General features: G+C 45.9%; 1 protein-coding gene across 2 annotated transcripts; it reads right to left on the bottom strand.

Moving 5' to 3' along the window:
• Nucleotides 1-614: 614 nt before the first annotated feature.
• ANXA4 (annexin A4) lies at nucleotides 615-12,030 on the bottom strand. Of its 2 annotated transcripts, XM_074928599.1 has the most exons (14): nucleotides 11,632-12,030; nucleotides 11,116-11,280; nucleotides 7,713-7,769; nucleotides 6,709-6,784; nucleotides 6,207-6,301; nucleotides 5,821-5,934; nucleotides 5,554-5,644; nucleotides 4,821-4,900; nucleotides 4,362-4,418; nucleotides 3,836-3,929; nucleotides 3,159-3,254; nucleotides 2,650-2,708; nucleotides 2,236-2,358; nucleotides 615-1,980 (listed from the first exon to the last, which is right to left on the bottom strand). In XM_074928599.1, exons 3-14 carry the CDS (start codon nucleotides 7,713-7,715, stop codon nucleotides 1,921-1,923), a joined length of 948 nt encoding a protein of 315 aa, XP_074784700.1. In that variant the 5' UTR covers nucleotides 7,716-7,769; nucleotides 11,116-11,280; nucleotides 11,632-12,030; the 3' UTR covers nucleotides 615-1,920. The 2 variants fall into 2 exon arrangements, with proteins under 2 accessions (XP_074784700.1, XP_074784701.1); XM_074928600.1 differs by lacking the exon at nucleotides 11,116-11,280.
• Between the last annotated feature and the right edge of the window lie 784 nt (nucleotides 12,031-12,814).

Here is a 12,814-nt window from a genome sequence, read left to right on the forward strand (position 1 = left end):
GGTTGGGTTTGGGCAACCTGGGCTGGTGGAAGGTGTCCCTGCCCGGGGCAGGGGCACGTGAGTGGATGGGCTTTAAGGTCCCTTCCAACCCAAACCACTCGGATTCGATGATTCTTGGCAGTGGATGACCAAGAGAAACTGTCCATCCCAGAGCAAGGTCCAGGTTACTGAGTGGGAGCAGCAGCAGCAATGCAACTGCAGGAGCTGGGGGGTGCACAGCTGCACCCCCAAACCTGTTTGTGTTACATCCTCCCCCCCCCCCCCCCCAACATCCCCCAGCCACAGCATGGACATGGGATTTTATAGAACATTTCTCAAAGCGCTGCTGAAGGGGGATTTACAGCATCCCCATGTGCTGGGCACACAGAGATGGGACAAGGGATTTGCCTCTTTCTAAGGAGCAGGAAACATCTACCCCCACAGTGGTCTTGCACCCAAGTGGCAGCCCCTCAGCTGAAGAGCTGAAAGACCTCTCCCTGCAGCCTCTCCCCACTGAGCTGGTCCACACTTAGGAGAACACACACCTGTGGAGCACAGAAGATGCTGAAAAAACAAGGACACAGTTCTTTCATCACTGCCTCTCCCAGAATACACCACAACGGCAGAATGTTCAGAAATGAATTGTTTATTCATTTGTAAAAAGTCAGCAACATAACATGAGTCATTTAAACACAAAACCAAGCCGGGGTGCATCTGTTAGTCTGTTGTACTGGGCAAGACAATTTTTCTTTCACTGAGCAGAAGGCTTCAGTTGAACTAGAAGAGCTCTGCCTTCTCTCCCACCAAAACAAGGAATGTATCTCCAATTACAGCACAGAGAGCAAGAAAGAAAAGTATTTTATTTGAGGACACAGGAAGTATCTCCTATTCAAGCCGACAGTAGCCTTATTTAGAAGAAAATGAGAACCAGAACTGGGTGTAGGCCATATCAGTACTTGTGCCTTCAAATTCTAACCTCAGTCTGATGCCTTCAGGATTATATACCAACAGCTAAAAAAAATTAAACTGCTAAGGCAAACAAGAATGACATTTTAACCACATCTTTGTAGTGAAAACGCTCATCTTAACAGGCAGTTGTGTAGTGTTTGGGGGAAAAGTCTCTCCCAGAGGTTGGAAGCCCAAGTCAGGGAGAGGCACAAAACCTGGGCCCTCTAACAGTAGTGTTAGCAAGTGAGATGGGGTGAGCTACCCCAGCACAAGGCACCCCAGCCTAAGGCATCAGGTAGTGCTGATGAGATGGGGACAGGTCATTCCTTAAAAGGCACCGTTCTAACGACATCCCTTTATCCAGAGAAAGGGTTTGTGATATAACCCTGGTGATTTATACTCCCACGAGCCAAGGAAGGCAGACCAACAGTACAGGGCTGCTCTGTAACCCGGGCAGCAAGAGTTTTTTCTGATGTCACCAGTGACATCTTCCCTACCTACCTATCTACAGGCAACATATACATAAAGTGCAGCAAGGCTGTTAATGTTCCACACTAAGAGGGCAAGTTAAGATCTAAACGTGTTTCTGTTTTGGATGATTGTGTTTTAGTTATCTTGCAAAACCTGAAGCAAGCCTGCATTCTGCACTCTCCCTGTATTGATGAGGTTAATTTTTCCCTGTGCAGCCAAGTTTGCTTCAGCTGGTAAGTTTTGCTGGTGAATGCAACAGCAAAGGGACAGCTTGTCAGGAAACAATTTAGCTTTTATATATTTGGCTCCAGCATTCTGTTTAAGATGGGCTTTGCTAGCCCAGATGGGTCTTCCAAGCATAAAAGCGTACCAAGAGGTTCAACTGGAACAGCCATTATCTAACCAGAGCATTAACTAAGTCAATACGCATTGCAATTAATAAGATATTTGGGAAAATTTAAAAAGCAAGAAATTCTTATGATTAGCTGCTTCCCATCACCCAGGCAGTACACCAGGCATCCTTTAATCCTCCCCACCACAGAGTCTGAGTAGGACTTTCCTATAGTCTCCTGAGCAGTCTCCCTAGAGAGAAAATCAAAAAGGAACACAATTAGTTTTACAGCTTCATACAAGGCTGGGTTCTTTTCAGAACATACAATTTGTTGTAGGGTTTGTGCCCTCTTCAACAATTTAAGAACTTTCAGGAACATTGTCAGCACATAAATGTAAAGTTTCCTTAATTCCACCTCTTCTAAAATACCCAGTAGGTGTCAGGTGGGGAGCTCTCTAAACTGCTCAGCAAATACCGGTCTTTGTTTCTAACACTGAAAAGCTTACCTTAATGAAGGAGTGGAGGGATTTTCCATACATGGTTAGGAATTCCCTCCTGATATCCAGCATATCTATTTCAGAGCGGGACACCATCACCCGGATCAGCGTGTTGTCATCTGTTCCCAAGCCCTAAAGAATAAACCCAACCATCTGCAGCTACAAAGCATGACAAATCAGTGACAGACAAAAGTTTTATCTCTTGGTTTTCTGTGGGATCTGTTCCTAATCAGAGCGTTTTTGCATTAATGGAGTGATCCACTAGCAGCTTGCTGCCAGGGAAGCATATTGCTCTGAGCTTCCTGAAGGAAAAAGAGTCCATATAAAAGCTCAAACTTTTTTTTCCACCCACATTTAGCAGCAGAGTTTATCTAATGCTACTGACTTAAGCATGGAAGGGCAAGGGGAAAAAAAGCTCTTTACCTTCATGGATTTATACAATCTTTCAGCAAAATATGCAGGTTTATTTCGCACGCACTTTACTGTAAGGGAGACAATAACAAGAGAATTAAGGTCAATAAAAACTGAAGGAGAAGGTCTTCCCAACCTTTACAGCACTTTCTCAGTGAAGGTGTTTATTCTGTAAAGATGCAAATCAGGGCCAATAAACAGCAAGTACAATGCAGACATCCACAGTCAGTGACCTGCTGTAAATGGATGTCTCCATGCCCAGTGCACAGTAATATTTTAAGTCTTTAATGCTTCCTGACAGCAAATGTCAGCTACCAAAGCATCACTTGGGAAAGCAAACAATATCATCAAGCACAGAGCTTTCTCACCTGACTATATCTGCGAAGATTAACACTGTGGCTTGCAAAAAAGACAAACAGTATCTGCCTCCTGAAACTACATAAACAGGCAGCCAGGGCAAGATACAGTATCTCTAATTATTGAATTGCTTTGGAGACAAAGTTTAAAAGCAGGGAACTCACCCACAGCTAACAAAGCATCTTCCAGGTCTCCTGACATCTCAGATTTAATGCTGTCTGTTATGTCCTTATTAGCAATCCCTCTGTATGCATCAAAAACTAGAAGGAAGAGTCAGTGATAAAAAGAGCGAGTGAGATGCTTCAGGGCATAGCGTGTAAACCACCAAGGATCACTTTGCAAGATCAAACTCCTCACACTCTGTATGAACATTGTACCATTACTGTGACCACCAAGGATCACTTTGCAAGATCAAACTCCTCATACTCTGTAGGAACATTGTACCATTACTGTGACATTGTAAGCTAAATCAGGGCTGTCCCACAGAAATCATTCATTTTAATTACCAACTGTCTTGCTAATTGGCCTACCACTGCTGCTAGCATTTTCAAGAACTGCTAGTTAATGATGGCAGTTTGAATGCTTAGCTCTGCCCCAATGGGAGTCACACTTCATTAGCTCCAATTTACAGGCTGGAGCAAGTTGTACTGATGTTTTTCTCAAGTCTCTTTTTGTCTCAGGAGGGAATAAAGTGGTCTTAAAGAATTGAATATGACTGGATTTTAGGATACCTGCTGTCTCCTGAAGAGTTCACAATCAGCTAATGAACAAGTACAAAGCTCCTACAAAAGTATGGTCCTCAGACAAGGCAAAAAATCCAGGACACTACAGAGGGTCCTACCTCTTAGTAGGTGGGATCTGTTCCGTGTACAGAGGATGGCCATAAATTGTACCTCATCTGTTCCCCATTTCTTCTCCCCAGCTTCATACAGGCACTTGAAGACATTATGAATGGACAAAGTAAGTTTAACTGAGAAGACCAGGTGTACATAACATGAGATTTTTTACTTTCTTGGTGCTTCATAAGACATATATTACCCAAGAAATACTAACTAAGCACAGCAACCCTCAAATGAAACGTCATCTGCCCTCCCAAATACCCAGCCTGTCTAGAGACCTCTCACCAGAGTTGGAAAGGAGGCTAGAACCGTTATCCCCATTTCACCGGCTGAGTCAAAACAGTGAAGAGGCTTCTCTAAGAGTCAAAACTGAGAATAGAGCCCAGGTCTCCACCTAGGGAGCTGCTGTCTAGCATAGCTTCAGGCTTCCTGTTCTACCATCAAAAAAAATTGAGGTCTAGAAAAATCCATCATGTATCACATGTATAAGAACAGACAGTTCTTGCAAGGAAGCAAATTGCTACACACCTGAGCATCTTGTTGAGCAAGGGCAGCATCCACATACGTTCCCTCATCTCTATTACCCTGTGGAGATACAAGGATGAAACTCATTTCACCAGAGCAACTAATGGAAGCAAGTCCTTCAAATTCCCCATTCAAACAAGTTACTGAAGATGCAGAATGGGATCCTTAAAATTGAATAGTACCTTACAAATACAGCAAAATGTGGCTCAGATGTGATTTGTACTTCCTTTTGAAATGAGTAGCAATCCACTTTACCTGGGCCATTTTAAAAAGAGCACGGGGCGTTAAAGCATACCCAGAGTTGGACTCCTCTCCCTGCAGAAGTTGGGTGTGAAATGCAGGCAAGGAGAAATACAAGATAAGTGAAGTAAAAGCCAGCCCAAAACACCTCATCACTGAAGTGAGAGGTGAGTCCATCGGCAACGAGAAGACTCACCCCCATTTCCTTTAGCCTGGACTTACCGTCGCAAGGGAAACAAGGACTCTTCGAAACATGGAAGATGTGTCAGAGACAATGTCCTCCTCCAGGGTACAGCCATATTCTAGCAAGAGCACACACACACCACATCTGTTAGTAACAGGTCCACCACCTGGACAGTGTTTGTCCACAACATTTGCCAGTCATAAACTGGGTAAATATATAACAGTGCTCAGGGCTCTAAATATCATAAAATCATTGAGGTTGGAAAGGACCTTTAAGATCATCAAGTCCAGCTGTTAACCAAGACCTGCCAAGCCCCCCACTAAACCACATCCCTTAGTGCCACATCTACACGTCTTGCAAATACCTCCAGGGATGGCGACTCAACCACCTCCCCGGGCAGCCTGTTCCAGGGCCTGACAACCCTTTTGGTGAAGAAATGTTTCCTCATATCCAACCTAAACCTCCCCTGGCACAACCTGAGGCCATTTCCTCTGGTCCTATCACTTGTTACTTGGGAAAAGAGACTGACCCCACCCCTCTCTGCACTCTCAGGGAGTTGCAGAGGGCCAGGAGGTCTCCCCTCAGCCTCCTCTTCTCCAGACTAAAACCCCCAGTTCCCTCAGCTGCTCCCGAGGTTCTCTCTGAACAAATAGTTGTATTGGCTGATTTGCCACATTTAAAGGCTAGCAGACCCTCTCTTCACACGGCCAAGCATACACACAAGTGACTTTTCAGACAGTATGATAATGGCTTGCAGTTTGCACTACGTACGACATTTGTAGTTCTCATTAATGCGCCGAATCTCTTCGTTTGTGCGAGAAGCCAGAATTTCAATCAGGCAACCTTCATCTGTTCCTGCACCCTAGGGAATTGCAAAGACAAGATCCAAGATTATAATGACAACTGTTTTGATGTGCAACTAGGATTTTTTTAATTATATGTAAGTTAAGAATAATAAATTAATAATAAAGGTATAACTATTCCATATCATACTAAATAGACAAAAACTTAAGCGACACAAAAGGAAGATTTCAGAACCTTCATAGCCCTCCTCAGCTCATGCACATCGTACATGGTGGTAGGAGTCATCATACCAATGATCACCCTTTCGAAATTCCCACTCAGCTCAGACTTCAAGTCATCAATCAAATCCTAGAAGACAGAGAGAGGAGGAAAGGAGTTGAGAGAAGATACAGCCTTTGAGATCAGAATTAACTCATTCACCACTCTTCTTCATGCTTCTGCCCTTCTTGGATGAACAGTTGCTCTGAAGTGAATAAGACCAAAATAAACTTGGCCAGGGAAAGCTTGTTCTAACCTTACTGTGGTGGAGACTAGGATGTTGTTCACATTTCACCCATAACCCAAAACCATCTGCATCTCCCAGTTAAAGCCAGAGTCACTAATCTCTGAAGACCACCTACCCTGCCAATAGTGCTTTTATAGGTGATCAGAACTTGCTGACGTTGGGAAACATTTAGTTTGGTCAAGATCTCGATGATGGCATCTTCATCTGTGCCTGGAAGAAACCAGTGGAAACCAGTCAGGCTGCTTGCACAAGAACCAGAAGCCTGCTCTGGTCTTGTCCAGGTTGTGCTATTAGCCATCTTCTGTTCCTTACACAACCTGGTTCTCAACAGCACTGGGGACTAGATCAATGTACAGAAGTGCCTTGACCCAGCCGGCGGCATGGCAGTGCCACACTGCAGGACAGACGAGACAAGAGGATGTTTTTGTGGCCAAGACTTGGATTTCCAGTTGTGTTCAAGTCTCAGCCTGATCAAGTTGCTTGATTCCTTTCAGTGCCCTCACAGAGCAGTGGGGCAATGCAAGGCTAGACTTCCCCTCTAACAAACCACCAGACAAAACATTCCCAGTGCTCGGAGGGAAAAAAGAGGGTTTAACAGTGGAGGGAGATCAACTTACCAAATCCTTTCATAGCCTTCCTTAGTGCCTGTGCTTCTTGCTCAGCACTGAAACTTGAGATCCCCTTGATTGTTGCCTAAACCCACAGGAGAGGAGTTATGAAAGGCAGACTCAAAGTGATACGTACATATGGTAGAGTTGAATTACAAAAAATAAAAATTCAAAAGATGCAAACACTGTGACAGCAAGTAAAGTCCACCCACCAAACAGGAGTGATTTTATACCAGGCTTCAATCCTATACTAAAGAGAAACTGTTCTAGAGGGACTTCCCCGCCACATAAGTAAACTACAGGGACACAACTAAAAGGAGAAAATCTCTTCATATAGCTGCCCATGGAGTATCTGGTTTCCTATTAATAATGGCAAGCAGCCTGACATCTGGGTTCAGTCCAGCTGGGGCTTCTTCCCAGCAGTTTTCCAGGTAAATCACAGAAGAAGCTGTTCCCATCAAAGCCCTATTCCTGACTTCTCTAAGAGCAGTCAAGGATCATAATTTTGTAAAATAATGCACCGGGAAGTGCAATGTTTTACTCAGAATAGTGGTTCACAAACAAGTTTCTCCTGCCTCCTGTGCAGTGCCGTTTCTGTGGGACTACCCTGTCTCTTACAAAGCTCTCCCTGTTCCATCAAAATCATCAGCAAAACACTGCTTAACATTTGTGTAGGTCAGACTTTCTGAAAAGGGCATAGGGACAACTATCACATAGATGGCTACCTTGCAGAACCTGGAAAGAATAAAATGCTCAGGAAGTTTATCTGGAGAAATTCATGCTCTTTGAACTAATATCTGATCAGATAACTCCCAAAATGGAAAAGCCTTTATGTGTGGGTCATTCTCCTCTAGTAGGAGGAAGCAGAGAGAAGTGATAAACTCACCCCCCATAAAGGCACAGACAGTGACAATGTTCTTCCTGCTGTGTCCTTATCTGAGCTACACGCCCCTCGTTTATCTGATCAGAGCAAAGGCTTGGCACAGCATGGCACAGAAAACACACACACTCACCATCGCTCTTGTGTTTGGTCAATCTGTTATTGTCTGGGTACCCAGGCAGTTAGACAACTGTAATAAAAAAAGAGGGAGTGTTAGTTTTCTTGCAAATAATTAATAGAATATACCTACCCTTACCAGTTAATGAGGCTGGTTAAGTAACCATCTAATTTCTCTGAGGACTAAAAGCCACACTTGAAGAGCCCTACTGAATGCCCGTAGCAGCATCCCTGAGTTTCCACTCCTGCTTTGCACCGGACAAACAGAGGCTGCTTGCAAGGGCCAGGGTGTTTGCCCTGTCTGAAAGAGGGATGTGGTTCACAAGATGAATAGCACTAGTAATTTAAGAAATTTCTTTACTATTGCTAGTGTGACAGCCTGGCTGTGGCCACAAGGAGAGGCAGACTGTGTTGTCCTGGGAGCAAACAAAGAAAATAGACTTGCTTCTCATGCCCTTCAAAACACACAGCTTTGACCCTGCCAGGTGAGAGCCTGAGGGTGGATTAGGGTGAGGGTGCCTGCACAGTCCCAACAGCCTTCACAGATACTCCCTGGGAGGCAGAGACAACATCAAGGTGTAGATGAGCATGCAAAGGATAACCTCACTCAAGGACTGGGACAGGAGAATTATTTTCCCTCTTACTTAAAATCTGCTGTATTCAACATCTCCTCAGTTTGGTACAATGCGTAATTCCTTGTAGGACTGCAGTTTTAACTGACTGTTAAAGCCCTCGAGAGAAAAAAAATATAGCTTATTTGCCATCTCTCCAGGGTTATTTTTTCTGCTCATAATTTTGTTTTCATGCTTAAGAGCCTATACATGAACATACCCAAAATATTTTCCCATGTCCCTGGTCAGTTGACAGGATGTCAGGTACTAGGAAAAGGTTCACTTCCCTGCAACTCAGGTTCAACACAGCATGAACTGAGGTTCAAGAACTAAAGCCCTTAAGTAGAGGCAGTGATGCCAGTGGCTGACATCTCTCCTTATGCTGCTTGTGGGGCTTAATAGCTGCCATCAATGAGCCCAGACAGTTGTGCAAGAACAGGAGTGTCTGCTCATGCTTCACATGACTCTTACAAATCTGGAATACTATCAGAGGGTGCTGTTCAGGCAAGTTAAGTCTCAGTGTGACATTTGCTATAGATGTGTTACTCACAGGCACTCCCGAGTGCTCTACAGGTCATCTGTACATTATTACACCCATTGCAATCAGGCAACATATAGAAAATTATTAGTGTTTGCTTTCTTTCATTTGATTATAGATTTCAGTGGCCAAATTATGACCTAGACCTCAGAAAAGTCATCTTTGCTCCTCTCTAATGTTTTACAGAAATATAGAGTCAACTTTATTTGCTTTAGCCAGACACTAAATAATGGCTTTGAATTTCACAGATGTTTTTCTGATGCAGTATTACCATTCAGTTGGAATATTAGACAGGCTAGTTTAGCAAGTCAATTAGAGGGCAAAAGAAAGGTCAATAAAGAAGGAAAAGTGGGTGGGAGGCAGAAGAATTCTGAGTGCGAGCTGGCAGAAAGAAACCAAAACATGAGGAAAGGATGTGTGTACTGGATGCAGGGCAAAAGCTCCTGCACTATCAAATTACAACAGAAATGTCACATTGGATATTGACTGTAAGATTCCGACTTCTTCATCCAGCTTAAACGTCACTGGGAATATAGAGCACTGCAGGAGACAGCAGTGCTAACCCCACTGCACAATCAGCAAACGTTGGTTTGTTCCCAGTATATTTCTGTGTGTGGTGCCACAAGAAATGAGCCACTGAAGTTATGGGTGGAAGCACTTGGCAGTTCAACCAGGTTCTTCAGCCTCTGTAACCCTTTCACAGGTGAAGGTGTCTCCATGAACTGCTCAGGCTGGGGCATTAGATGAATAAAACTCTTCCAGCCACCCCCTCTGCTAGTAGAGAGAGAAAGGAATTGCTCAGTCAGGTTTGCCAGCTCTCTGCAGCTTGACACAATTCCTGGCCTGCAGCTCAAATGGGGAAAACCAGCTTCAGGATAGGAACAACACTGAACTCCATGTTTTGAAGAGTTTAACTATGAATGCAGAGAGTCAGGTAGCAAATGCTATGTGCCCTGGCTAGTCACTGTCCTGATGTTATTTGCTTCATCCCAGAATAAAGGCCTGAGCTAGCTGGTGTAGTAAACCTGGCTTAGGACAGGCTCAAAACACTGTGGCCAGATGACAGAGTGCAGGTGTACAAGGCATCCCTCCCATTATTCAAATTTTTTCCATGGATGACCTGTTCCTGGCAGGCTTTATCAGCTAATCAGGAAGTTATAAGTCCACATCAATGTCCTCCAAAAGCTGAATCCAGAATAAACTTCATTTATCAGAAAACAGCTGAAACTATCGTGTGTGCTGGCCAATTCAAGTGGAGGCTTGCTCTGAATCAAGTTTTCCTGACTGTGCACAGAGCACACAGATCCCAGCAAGCAAAGCTCCCAACAGCTTAATAGGCTATAAACCCTGGGTTGTTTTTTGTTTTGTTGTTTTGTTGGTTTTTTTTTTTCTCTCCCAAGTTTGAGCTCATAGACATGTGGCCAGTCTTACACTTAGGATCTGGAATGGAAAACCACCACTTTGCGACCCGTCCCCTTGCAAGGCAAACATGGGACTTGTTTGACTAGTTCTTTCATTCGGTGCACGTTTACTCAAACACAAACCCACACCCTGCACCAGATCAGCTTTTCCATGGCTCTGCCACCGCCAGCTGTTTCCAGGACAGAGCCTGCTCCCTCCGCAGCTGGATGTGCTTCAGGGAGGCAGGGTGCCCCAGGGGGCAGCTCTGGGGCTTGTAGCGGGGTGACTGACTGATCCCAGCCCAATGTGCAGCTCAGGTCAGGATCTCCCTTCTGCTGGCAAGCCCCGAGCCAGCTGAAACAGCCCAGCACCTCCCACACTATGACCTTTGCCTGGCCACTGCCCTCAAAAGGAATAAAAATATAATACTGAGTTAGCAGAGCCTGGTACTCCTCGCGTCAGGCTGTGCCCCCACCCAAAGCCGCTTCCCCAGCCCTCGGCCATGCCCTCCACACCCCAGCATCCAGCGGCGAGGACGTGCCAGCTTGGCCACGGGGCACGGCAGAAATAGGAAGCAAAACCTGCACTCCTTGTGCCTGGGAAGAGGCAGCCATCTTCCTCCTTCCCACAACACACCTTCCCGTCCTTCCCCACCCCAGGCCGTGCCCTCCAGGGCTGCCCTAATCCCTTGGCATCGTGGCCCCGACGGGGCACCCGCCCAGCCAAGGGCTGTCCCGCACAGCCGCACCACCAGCCCCGGCTCTCTGGCAAGCCAAGCGGGGACGGCGTCTGGCATCTTCCCAGGCACCTCTAGCCACGCAACCCCTTCCCCCTGCCCAAGGGGACCCCCCAGACCGTCTGGCACTCACCTGCTGTCCCAAGCGGGTGCCTTGGCAGGGATGGGGAGATCTGTGCTCCGTTTGCCTCGGATGGCAAAGTCCCCGCCCTGGTGCGGGGTGGGACTCGGCGGCGCAAAGCAGCTTCTCTTGCACGCCTGACAGGAAGGCAATCCAGCCCCGCTGCCCTCCTCGGCCCTTCCGTAAACAGTTGGTTGTAATCCAGAGCAGGGAGAGATTCCCCAGGGAGCCTCACGCACATTTAGGAAATGCACATTTGGGGTCACACCACGGCTCTTGCCAGTGAAGGTGGCCTGGCAGGCTCGGAGGCTTCCACCCTCCCCTGTGTTGCCTGTAAAATCCTCTGGGAACTGAGGGGGTCTCTGACCGCAGCCGAGCGCACAGCCAGCCTCGATTCCTCACTTTATGCTGTGGTGTAAAAGGGCATACCCAAGGGGGGAGCGAGGGGGACGACGGCATAGAGCACACGGGCAGCAACAGCCTTCAAGCCCTGTGCCTCCCCCCACGTTGTCTGTGGGGATTTCTTACCTGTATCGTGCCTCCTTTGCTCCCACAGCACCTCTCCAGGTCTTCAGCATCGTTCCCCCTCATCTAGGAACTCTGCATCACAATCAGCCATGATTTCTGTTGGAGCGGTTATTTTCATGAAGATTATTAATTTTGCCCCCACTGCCCTCAAGTCAAAACACTTCAGGCAAAGGGACTTTAGTTTTGCCCCGATGTGACACTGCCAGGGTCACCCTTAGACAAGATCATGATGCTGACAGAGAGAAAGCAACGTTCCAGTAATACATATCTTGTCTCCAATGTGTTTATCCTCAGGGACCTTGGTCTCCTCTGATGCCAGAAGTACAGTTATTATAATGGGTAAATCAACCCTCTCAGGTTCTTTTTTCCAGCTCATATGACAGTTATATCTCATCCCTTTGCCTCTCTGCACATGCTCTTTTGCTGGAAGAGACCTAAATTTAGCAGCTCGGATGAATGCATGCTGTGCTCTAGTGAGCATGTCTGTGCAGCTGGCTTATTACAGCTCCCACTGCAGCTCAGTGTCCCAAAAACAACCCCGGAGAGGCCAGCCAGCCAGCATCCACTCACTCCCTGCTGGGGGAACGTTGAACAGAGGGTAATAGAACAGGGTTCAAAGCCACAAGCACTCTCCTTTTCTATTGCAGAGTCTCTTTCCTTGCAAAATCTGGCACTTTACCCTGACCAGGATTCAGTGTGGGACTAGTACATATTATCAACAGTCACTAAGGAGAAACTCTTCTCTTTCCTACATCTGTTAAAGTTTCCATTCTCATCCCTTCCTCTCACGTCAGCAGTCTCCTGCTCTGGGCCCATACCCGCTCATTTTAATCCACCAGCAGGAGAACTGCTGTGTTTCTCCATCTAGTGTTGCCTGTGATTTTTTTTAGCCTATGTATTTTCAAAAGCTTCATTCTTCTGTTTACTTTCCAGCCTCTTCAACCTCGAGGACTGGATGGCTCCAACACTGCAGTCAATGGTATATGCAACAGTAATTATTTAAGACCACAAGTTATTAATCTTATTTGGAAGTAATTTATCCTTTAAATATTGCATCAATCCTGCCATTCATGATTTGCATAATTTAACCTTTTCTTTCCCCCTGGGAAAGGCTCCAAGTAGAGAGGAGTATTTGAAGATGCAAAGTGTTTGTGTAGATGTTTTTAGCCACCCACAATTAGTC

Source organism: Athene noctua, chromosome 28 (genome assembly GCF_965140245.1).
Source record: "Athene noctua chromosome 28, bAthNoc1.hap1.1, whole genome shotgun sequence".
In the NCBI taxonomy this organism is placed as follows: Eukaryota; Metazoa; Chordata; class Aves; order Strigiformes; family Strigidae; genus Athene; species Athene noctua.

What these genes read in the sequence shown, in the direction of transcription:
- ANXA4 (XM_074928600.1), bottom strand. An exon ending in AGCTGAGGAGGGCTATGAAG is followed by an intron (nt 5,645 to 5,820) that starts GTTCTGAAATCT and finishes GCAATTCCCTAG; the next exon opens with GGTGCAGGAACAGATGAAGG. An exon ending in CCCTCCACTCCTTCATTAAG is followed by an intron (nt 1,981 to 2,235) that starts GTAAGCTTTTCA and finishes TTTTCTCTCTAG; the next exon opens with GGAGACTGCTCAGGAGACTA.